Source organism: Ruditapes philippinarum, unplaced genomic scaffold, assembly GCF_026571515.1.
Source record: "Ruditapes philippinarum isolate M1 unplaced genomic scaffold, ASM2657151v2 ctg281_1_1_1_1, whole genome shotgun sequence".
Lineage (NCBI taxonomy): Eukaryota > Metazoa > Mollusca > Bivalvia > Venerida > Veneridae > Ruditapes > Ruditapes philippinarum.
The window spans coordinates 239,926-252,043 of NW_026851635.1; the positions used below are offsets into that span (position 1 = coordinate 239,926).

The 12,118-nt window shown below is 31.2% G+C and overlaps 1 protein-coding gene across 2 annotated transcripts in view; it reads right to left on the reverse strand.

Moving 5' to 3' along the window:
* Window positions 1-12,118, reverse strand: part of LOC132726151 (endoplasmic reticulum membrane sensor NFE2L1-like) — a 30,642-nt gene that overhangs the window by 11,853 nt on the left and 6,671 nt on the right. For both annotated transcript variants that reach the window (XM_060711523.1, XM_060711454.1), the window contains exons 2-3: window positions 9,294-9,425; window positions 3,789-3,888 (exon numbers count right to left, since the gene is read on the reverse strand). In XM_060711523.1, coding sequence (XP_060567506.1) covers window positions 3,789-3,888; window positions 9,294-9,425 — 232 coding nt within the window. The remainder of the gene's footprint in view (window positions 1-3,788; window positions 3,889-9,293; window positions 9,426-12,118) is intronic.

Here is a 12,118-nt window from a genome sequence, read left to right on the forward strand (position 1 = left end):
TATAGATGATACCATAGACCAAATATCAAAGCTCTAGGCCATTTACTTTCAGACCAATAGATTTTTCAAGTTTTCACTATATGTATATAATGAAAATCAATTACCCCCGAGGGCGGGGCCAATCTTGACCCGAGGGCCATTATTTGAACAATTTTGGTAAAGGTCTACCACACAATGTTTCATGCCAAATATCTTACCTGTAGCCTTTGCCAATTCAGAGAAGAAGATTTTTTATGTTTTACTATATACATATTTAGAAACCTATGACCCCCCGGGGTGGGGCCAATTTTGACACTAGGGACAAAATTTGTACAACTTTGGTATTGGACCTTCAGATGATACCATAGACCAAATATCAAAGCTCTAGGCCATTTACTTTCAGACCAGAAGATTTTTCAAGTTTTCACTATATGTATGTAATAAAAATCAATGAACCCCCGGGGCGGGACCAATTTTGACCCTAGGGCCATTATTTCAACAATCTTGATAGAGGTCTACTACACAATGTTTCATGCCAAATATCTAATCTGTAGCCTTTGCCAAATCAGAGAAGAAGATTTTTTAGATTTTACTATATACATATAAGGAAAAACCTATGACCCCCGGGGCGGAGCCAATTTTGACACTAGGGACAAAATTTGAACAACTTTGGTAGAGGACCCATAGATGATACCATATACCAAAAATCAAAGCTCTAGGCCATTTACTTTCAGACCAGAAGATTTTTCAAGTTTTCACTATATGTATGTAATAAAAATCAATGAACCCCCGGGGCGGGACCAATTTTGACCCTAGGGCCATTATTTCAACAATCTTGATAGAGGTCTACTACACAATGTTTCATGCCAAATATCTAATCTGTAGCCTTTGCCAAATCAGAGAAGAAGATTTTTTAGATTTTACTATATACATATAAGGAAAAACCTATGACCCCCGGGGCGGAGCCAATTTTGACACTAGGGACAAAATTTGAACAACTTTGGTAGAGGACCCATAGATGATACCATATACCAAAAATCAAAGCTCTAGGCCATTTACTTTCAGACAAGAAGATTTTTTAATTTTGTGTTTTTTGAAATCCTTTTCTGGCCCTGTGACCTACATATGCAACAGACCGGAACCATTTGAACAACTTTGAAAGGGGACCACCCAAGGATCATTTCTGCAAAGTTTGGTTGATGTGCAGTCATTGGTTTCAGAGGAGATGTTGTTAATGTGAAAAGTTGACGACGCACGACGCACAACGCAGGACGCACGACGACGGACGACGGACACAGGGCGATCACAATAGCTCACCCTGAGCATTGCTCAGGTGAGCTAAAAAAAGATAGAAAACATTAAAAAAAAATTAGAATATAAGAATAAACACTGTGTACATGTGAACATTGAACTCTGTGTTACGCTAATGACATTAATAACTTGCTCATGGAAGCATTTTTAGCGTCACAGACCAAATTGTATACAACCATGCAGTAATTTTCCCTTAAATATCACAGGCCTATAACGGGCCTCTTCCCAAATTACAAATTTTCTTGAAAATCATGCAGTTTTCCCAAAAATCTGAACTTGCACCAGCTTATTTTCTACTAAAATTAGCAATTTTTGTGTTAATTTTCCCCAAAATCAAGAGGCCAAAACCTCTTCCCAATTAAGTGAGAAAATCCCTGCTTGAAGGCAATACAGCCAAACTGTATAAACTGCTCATTTTCAACATATTAATAATATAACATTATATACTAAAATCCTTAAAAGCAAGGTTAACTTGATGGGTCAAGTTTAACTAGGTTTTAACAATTATTAAATCCTCTAAAATACATACTATTAGAATAGCCATTTACTTTATTTCAATTAAAGACACTTATTTTACAGAATATATAATTATGTTTCAACTTAAACCAATTAAGCCTCAAGAATAGCAATCTTGAATTTCCTCTACATGCTTTATGTCTTAATGAAAAGATTGAACATTTTCTTCTCGATATGTTCAAAAACCAAAATAAAACAAACAAAAATGGCATAGATTATATAAACTTTAAGTGTCTTTAGAAAAAGAAATTCATATTTTGAATTAGAAAATTTCAAACTTAAGATGTTTTATCGGAGTGATATATGTATTTTAAGTTATGTGACAACATCCATTATTCAGAATATTGTACTGATTTAGTCCTCTTCAACAATACAAAAATATGTGAACATTCTTGCAATTAGTTTCAAATGACTGCTTTGATGGCTATGTACCGACTATTATAATATGAATATTTCAATCCTTAAGAAACATGGGGGATTTTCTGCAACAATTGAGCTATTATAATGATATCTGGCCAGCCTATTATCATATTACAAGTTCTCCACTCACACTAAAAAAAAGTTGACAAGTAACAAATATCAGTATCAAGTATCCAGTGTTTAAAAAGTAACAAAAAATATACTGTTCAACTATGTTAATCATTAATCTGGCTCGATCATGTAAATGAGTAATTGACTTAGTTTATACAAATTTATTTTAGTTTGATTATATTGAAACCTATAAGCTTATTTGACACTCTTGAAACTGTTCCTGGAAGCAACCAGTACTAAGCAACGAATGTAAAGTTTCTTGTTCGAGGAAACAACGGCTTGCCCCTCAAAAGGTTTGAACCTCCGCGGTCAGCAATCCTTAGATTACTAGTCTGACATGTTAACCACTCGGTCATGCTGCCACTCAGCATAAGTACTTCTGTTTCAGTTAAAAACTTATATGATATTTAGGTATTTCAATAAATATAGGTGAAACAACACCTCGAGTTTCATCTCAACACAAATCTTATCATGATTGTGTTATATTATCTACGTAATATCAATGATCAATATTATATGATAATTTGATGTCAGATAAAATTAACACATCATGATGTACATACTGACAGCTGATAATTTTTCAATATCATATATGTAATATAACTAAAGTAGCGCATATATGCCAACTACTAGGCCCATCCTACTACTCCAGTCTTTTCCTTGAATTATGTACTATGTATCTGTATATATGTAAAACCCTGTTAATAGATATGACTATATTTTCATTGTAAATGCTCAGATTTCATTACAATGACTATATAAATTAATTGTATGTATTATTATCTTATGGTGTCTGTTTGTTTTTGTTTCTTTGTTTCTTATTATTATTTTCTATATTTTGTTCATGTCGGATACAAGCTTAAAGCTTATGTTTTGTACTGTTAATCATAACCGACTATAAATAAAGTTTGTCTTACTGTCTTACTGTCTTACTCCATCTAAAGTTCTTACAAATGTCAACAGATCAGGAAATTACAACCTGACTCCCATGACAACATCAGAAATCAATAACTTACAGATATTTAGATATTATTACAGTTTTTGATCAAACCAAACAAACTGTATCTTTAACCCTTCACCTACTAAATTTGTGGGAACAGTCCATTGAAAGCTATATATTGTAATGTACATATAAGTGTCTTAAAACTGTAGCAATGGCAATATTAGTTCTTGTATAAATTTAACACACTAGTGCTATCAATGATCCCTTTTTTATAACTGGAGCATATATTGCAGTGGAAATAATGTCTGGCTACAAATCCAAGGGTCAGGAGTTAAATCCTTTTACCTACAGTTATTATAACATAAAATCTCTTTTGGGGGACTTAAAAAATTTTGCACTCTCATTTATATAACAATAGCCATTTACTTGAAATTGCCTTCAAAAACCTAAATGAACATACACTCTTTCTTTCCATGAACATCACAAATAAAACTAAATGAGAACTGACCAGTTTCTCCATCTTGTGTAAAGTTGTCGGCCAGCCATCTCTGTTGAGCAATATTTCTCTGCTCATCTAACTTCTTCTGTATCAGCTCTTGCTCTTTTTGCTGAAAACAAAAATTCTAATCTTTTAAAAATACATCACAAAATGAATGAGCAATGATAAATGAATAGCTGTATCATCAATCAAACTTAAACTACAATGAGTATATCTCTCCAATTTAAATGCTGGAGGATTTGTTTATTGTTCACACAATATAAAAGGTCACATAAGTAAAATAATTGAAAAATGTAACCACATTGACAGAAAAAATCACTGACTGTAAAGGAGAAAAACACTGAAAACTGAACATTAAGATTACTGTTCCAGCATCACTTTAATTGGACTTTGTTGAAATGTGCCAGGAGGGAAAAATCAGTAAAAACTGAACATAAACATCACTCTCTCAGATCATCACTTTAAAGTGGGCTTTGTTGAAACGTGGAAGTTTAATTTCAGGTGGCAATACTCTTAAATTGGGAAGGAAGTTGGTGGTAAGGAGGCTTGATTCAATGAGGATAATAAAGCCCTAATAACTTAATTTGTACTTCTATATTACTTTCCTGTAACCTTTAACTAACTGTCAATTACTAGATAAAGAATACACTTAAGATTTAACACAAATTTCTCAATCTTTTTGTTCATTTTACTGATAAACTAAACCTTAATTTTCATCCCATGTATTTCATACTTTAAAAGAAACTTACAGCTCACTTAAAGGTATAAACCAGCTTTAATGGCAAATGATACAAGGTAAAAAGTAATGTTAAATCATTTCTTCCATCAGAAAAAAGTAGAACTCCAATTTACGTCACGGGCTTGTTCAAACTGACATTAATTCTAAAAAAAAAATCCCAGTGTTTGTTTGGTAACTATGAAATCTCAGAATGCAGTGAAAATATTCATTCACATTTATCTAGAGTACAGGTGTGTACATTGGCAGGATATCTAATCACACAAGGACATGCACAACTGATAAAACACTTTGGTTTCAGTATTGAAATCACATTTATAGTTTTGAAATATCTTCTATTAAATCATATAGCCACAAATTTTTAACTTGTGGTTTAGATATTAAATCTTTTAACAGGACACATTGCAAGCTTGTTTGTTTACTTTTCTTCTATTTTTATAAAAAAATCTGTATTATCTGTATTATCTTACCTAATACCAAAGATGACTAATTTAGATGGAGTGGAAGCACAGGGCACTTTTAATATTATACAAATATGGACTGTTTAGCTGGTGAATATGTTGTGATATGTACTGAAAAAATTAATATTTTGGCACTATAGCCGAGGTCAATATTAATGTTTCAGTACATATCACATCATATTCACCAACTAAAAAGTCCATATCTGTTTTATTATATAACTTATAGATATATTTTATATGGCTTTTCAAATCTGTCATTGCATACATGTACCACGGAAATCGAAAATTTTAAATTTCAGCTTGACTACTTTTTCCATAATTTGGCCCTGTCTTTTAAATGAGCGCATTGGCACACTAATTTGGAATGTTCTTAAAAATGTAAAGACAGAAACTAAAATAGACTAATTTGACTCTTATTTACAAGTCACCCAACGTGTTTTTTTCTTCAGAAGAATAACAACGAACTTGGCGTGATGTCAGGTCATTTTAAGGATTTCCTGAAAATCTATTTTTAGACGAAAAACCGGTGAATTTACTCTGAAAGTCTATTTTTAGGAAAAAAACCCAGTGAATATACTCTGATATTGACCTGTCATTTTTTACAAAAAGTTGCTTGATTAATAATAAATATTACAACCTAAGTTTAATATATATTATTTTATATATCAAGCTTGTTGCAAAAATTGGTTATACCTACCAGTTATAGTCGTCTTACATCAAGTCTAAACTGCCCTAGACTTGACATACTATATTAACAGTGGTTATAGTATTGTATCAAATTTATGTTACATGAGACTGAAAACAAGTGGCTTTTTGTTAGGGGGAAATTTTCCCTGTCTTGTTTTTAGCATGAATATAATTTATCAGTTTGCACTAAAAATGGGGTGACTCACTACAGGTTTACTTCCAAATTTTATATTGATTGCTTCTCTTCTTTTTTTGCTACCTTATTATTATCTTTGTGCAATAAAAAGACATTATTTAGCAAGTGTAGATTTGTATAGAATAATTACAGCAGTAGATGAAAATATCAGTCATGAAACACAAAACAAGTGTCTGGAGAATGTTTAACTTGAATACAAGAGAAATTTTCTAAAATACATGTAACATTATTTTTACAGTTTCATTATTTTCCCATACTTCTTTTTCATATTTCCATAGAAAAATACAATATACTTTAACTAGATATTTTACAAACACAACAGGTCCAAAGGCCATCAGATTCCCATTCTGTCAACTTAAATGTCATGCTTAAATAAACAATGACTTACTGTGCTTAAATCATTAACAATTCATGCAATTTTTTTCATTATTGTCCCATAAAACAACCTGTCAACATTAAAGTTTTAGAGTTTTCATCAATTATTCACCGCAAATTTTACAGTAATTACATCCAGAGATCAATCATACAAATAAAAGTATCATCTGTTAAAATGGTAAATTATCAAGAAAATAAATGTAATAAACAGATGGATTTTCATATGCATTTTGTACACCAGTAGGTAGGCCAGACAATAAAAACAAATTATATTTGTTTGCAAAGAAGAATAAAGAAACACTTTCTAATATTCCCAGCAAAAATGCATCCCTGAATGAATGACTAAGATATAATCAGACACAACTAGGAGTGTTATTACCTTCACCTTTTCAAGTGTCTACTGGCATCTGGGGGGTCACAAGTCTTCTAAATGTCCTGGCTATTTCTAACCAGCCATAACCAAAAATGTACTTATATGAGAATGGACCTTTCAATTATGACCTTGACCATTAAACTTGTTCTCATACATCACAATCATATTATGACTTTGATTATTCATGTACACAATTAATGTCACCTTGAGCTGTAGACCCGATTTTTGAGCTGGGCAGACATAATCATCATGCCCAACACATTTACACCAAGTTATTTTAAAACCCATCTAAAAATGACAGTATTGCCCTTGCATGTTACATAATGTCTCAATGTGCTTCATGCATACTGAAGAAAAATTATTAATATTTAGAAATACAGTCACAAATAACAAAGTTATAGACCAGACAGATGGACAGACATACATTAAAACAGATGGGCAGACAGATGTTAAACAGAAGACTTAGACATTTTGCATTTAATAGTTCTTATATCCAGTCACTACACATGGCAACCAGGAATCATGATGGTGACTCTTGAAATATTATTAAAGTCCCAATTTACAAATATATTTCCAGAAGCAAAGAAAAATTACTGCAACATTAGTTTAAAACCATTGAAAAATTGTAAAACATATTTGTACATGGTGAAAGGATTTGTATCCTGTAAGCTGACATTTCCCTTTTGTTTGTGTACCAATATTTGGAGAGGATAACAACAGTTCTGATTGACAATAAAGTTTCAAAGTAACCTCAATGGCGACTTCAAAAGCTGTATTAAGAAAACTTTCTTGATCAATTTTCCTAACAAACCAAACAGTCTTCTTTTAATATGTAACCAATTACATGTAACAGAGACAGTATGAAAGAGCTTAATGTTGACAAGTCCTAGAAAATCTCCAATTTACAATAAGTTATAGCATATCAAGTAATATTGATAACCCTGCAGTCTATACATTCATCCAACACCTAAGACCAGATGGTATTTAATAAACATGGAAATTGCATCAAGCTCAAGTTTCACTGCTTTGAAATCTGTGTCTAATTCAATATTTTCCACACATATTTCAAATACTTATTTAAATGACAGTACCATATACAAAAGCTGCCTTAGGCACAAAGCTAAATGGATTGATATTTTTTTGTATTATTTATCTGTTATGGACTTCACTGCAGGATGGTATTACAAAGAAATTTCCAGGTTTTCCATCAGAGAAATTAAAATGGGAAATTCAATATGTTTTCCTGAAGACTTAAAGAACAATAAGGCTGATTACAAACTCTGGGAGAAATATAAATCAGACATGCAGATGAAGTAAGACAAGCAGAAGAAAATTTTAAGGAGATATAAAAAACTCAAATTTCGTAATGCATAACCATGCCTCTGCATCTCAGTTTACAGCAAGTCATTAAATTGAATTTATAGTATCTGAATTTTAGTACAGATTCATATTTTTATGTTGTTGCTTTTCTCTCGAGCTCTAAAGGTACTTGTATAACAGTTACTGTCGTTAGTTACGGTATTATGTACATTTTACAATGACAATTCTCTAAATACATTTAAAATACAGATAGTCATGTGACAGGATATTGAAAACAAACGTGTTGGTGTCCTTGTGTAAATACTGGTCCTGTTAAAAAATACTGCATGGGGAAAGAAAGAACATGCAAAAGGCTGATTTGCCAAAAACTATTACAAGTTCATAGAGCCCACATTATTTCTAATTTTACAAAAGGAAAACCCCTTGGAGCTTTCTTGTATACAAGTTCACTGAAGACTGAGCAACATTTTAAATGATCAACATTTGATCTTTTATCAATTACACTCTAGTTAAAACATTACAATCTTATTATAGCTCTATACATAGGACCTTCTCCTTTACAAAACAATCATTTAATATGTGGAACTTTAAACTGTTTTTAATTATACTATGTATATCACATAAAAGCATAGCAAATTTAAGCCTGTACAATTATAAGCAAATATATATCAAACACAAGGCACATAAATTGAAGACTATAAAATAATAATAATATCTAAAACATGTTTGTCATATCATATTTGCATTTGATGTCATGTATTTAGATATATCACATGACATAATGAATTGATCTTAGAAGAGGAGAGATATGGATCCTACCCCATGCAGACATAAATCTCTGCCAATAATCTATTCAAACATTGATTAGAGTATCTTACAATTTAAATGTATACTGTCTCATATACAAACCATTAACAATTTAAGATATCAAAACAATGCTTGCTTTGTTTTAAATGAATTTTTATAGTCTTAAGATTCACGCTATCAAAAAAAGTGTTCAAAATGCTATGTCTATTGTCAATTAAATGAAGAAAAAGAAGTGATAAGAGATAGTCTAAGTCACTTACCCACTTACTTAGAAAATTATTTAATTTATTTATAAATAGACTTGCCCCTGAATAAAAAATATTTTGGGTTTTCCCAGTTAATCTGGGGGTACAAAAATCTTCAACAGTTACAGCTTCAAAACTAAGTGTATCTGTTGTGAACGTTTGTGCACTGTGAAATTAACGGTTAGTTTGTTTGTACCAGGTGATTAACTTGGAAAATCTCACATTTCCTATGTTTCGGATTACAGCTATTCTTAACACCATCTTATATACATGTTTTCTTTGATAAATTTCTTTGTAAACTTTAAATAATTTACCTTTTGTCTCTCTTTCTGCAGCTCTATTTCTCGTTCTCGTTCTAATTCACGTCTCAGGTTAGGATCAAACACTTCCTTCCCTACACCAAGGTCGATGTCCTGCCTCCATAACACCTCAATTAGATCCAGATCCTAAAATCAGAAAATATATCAAACTCATAATTCTGTAATGTGATTAATTAATCATATATATTAATTATATCAGTACTTATATACTGAGTTCAGAGTGAAATCTTTTCAATTTGAATACAGATATATATAATATAAAATACACACAAATTCTATGACAATGAATCAAAATGACCAATCTTGTGGAATTAAGGGGAAATGTGATTAAATTAAATCAAATCAAAGTTTTGAAGGATGAGAAGTCTTCCAAATATCTATAATGATAAATCATAATAGTCAACAGTTGGAAATCTTAAAATAAATGGCCTAATGCAACAAAAGGTTTCATGGCAGCATGACCGAGTGCTTAATGCGTCAAACTAGTAATCAAGTAATCGCTGGCAGCATGGGTTCAAACCCTTTCAGGGGCAAGTCGTTGTTTCATTGAGCAAGACACTAGTACTGGTTGGTTCCAGGAACTTGTATCTGTAAGCTTAAAGCCTACTACAAAATTGAACTCAAAAAAAAATAAAAAAAATTTATATAACCAAAATGTTTCACTAAGCATCACATGTAAGTTGCTGAATAACAAAAATATGGTTTAAAGAATAGTACTTCATTATGATAACATGTGTTTATTCAATAGAATCATTTATATTTTCAGAGCAAATTAAAGGCAATTTCCTGACCAGTACATTTTTTTTGCGTTACAAATTGTATTTCAATATCTACAGATTTTGATAGTTTGATAGTGCTATATATATGTACATATTATTTTTATCTGATCATATCACTGTAATTGAAAAAGATACAGATTTTGATGAGCATCATGGTGTTTTGGCCAGACTTCTTTCTATTAAATTCAAAAAATCATATCACAGAATAGATGAAAAAATAAATATCTACTTCTACATTGATAATATTTTTTTCATAAAAAGTAAATACATATGTATTCACCGAGTGAGCTAAAAAAAACCATAAATTTATATGTTCAAGCATAAGACTGAAAAATATTAAGCAAAATATTATAAGTTATAATTATATAAGTTTTTCATGGTGAATATCCTTTTAATAAAGGTACATTTGTGTTGTACATGAATGTAAATTGGCTAATTAATAAATAGTGTTTCACACACCTGGTATTGATGTTTATGGACAAATTATTACTGGTCAACCTTGTTTTATGAACTAAATGACCAGTGACAAGGCAATTTATTGATATGATTATCTCCATACAAAACCACTGTATCTGCCCCTTTAATATAACTAGTTATGCCGCTTTTGCATCAAGTGTTGGTTGCGATTACAAATTTACATGTGATCTCCTGAAGCTCTAATAAACTGTAGCTACATGTATGACAATGATATGAATGTACAGTCTTGAACTATATCAATTTGTAGGCAAAACGGAAAATTCATTTTTCTACTTTTCTTATTTCAAATTGCTTTTATGCTGCCATGAGAGTAGTTCCCATACAAAAATCACAGTTACTTTTCAGTTCAAATACGCTTACTCACTGACAATTGATTGTTACACACAAATATTCTAATTTCAGCTCTTGGAAACTCCAAAATGCTTTCAGATGATGTCCATTTACATGTAACTTAATGCATCTGTAAAATGGGAATGACATGGGTAAAGATCAATGTTGTATAAAAACAGGTACTGATTTTGTATGGGAACTACTTGCATGCCAGTACTTTTGTTTGTTAATAATAGCATTTTTTTAGCTTTAAAGAACTGCTAAAATATAAAAGAACCAATAGCCGTCATACATCAAAAGATTTACTTTATAGATTAGACTATATATGCTCAAAAAAAAAAAAAACAAGCCAATTTTAAACTTCAAAAGATATTAAATTCTATACTGAAGAAAACTTTTCCCCAATTTATTTCTTTAAATATGTCTACAATATTTCAGTTTAGGAGGAGTCACCCAGACCTTCAAATAACAATCAATTTATCTCACTTGAAACTTGAAACTACAAGATTGTTATCAAACTCTACCCGAAAACTGAAAGCCCACAAGGCCACATTAACCTGATGTAGCGACAGACTGTAAGATTACTTTTCTCAAGAAGAAATGATTCATTACACCCCGCGTCATGCCTCGGCAACTTTGTATGTATCGCAATTTCACATTTACATAGGTCGATGTTCAATTTTTGTATTAGGTCACAAGGGAAGGGTGTGCTTGGTTATACAAAGTTTTGTACAAAGGCCCATTGTTCGGTTAAAACTGAAATAGTATCTTATATACAAACAAGTTTTCGCAAAGCGCTTAAATAAAAGTATAGCCGCAAGCGAAAAATAAATTGAACTACCCGAAATAAAAACTTATCAACAATATTTGTTAAAGTATGTGAAAACATGTGGGGTACTAACATAGGATTACTGATAGATTATTACTATTAACCGTTTACAATATCAGGTCAAAATAAGGCTAAAACAGAGTTTGAAAGAACAAAATGTACAACAATGTTATAAGAGTTTTAAACATGTGTGAAGATTTAAATCTTAAAGTACATATCTCGCATTATAAAGTAACAGATTAAACACAGCTGGAAACTCTATTGACAAAATTCCAATTTAAATTGAAATCCGAAAATTTAAATTAATTTGTATTGAAATTGGTTTAGGAGGAAATCTACATTCTGAACGTATTTTTGCAAAAGGAAAATAAGATGAGAAGATTCAAGAATAATTCAATGTTGTT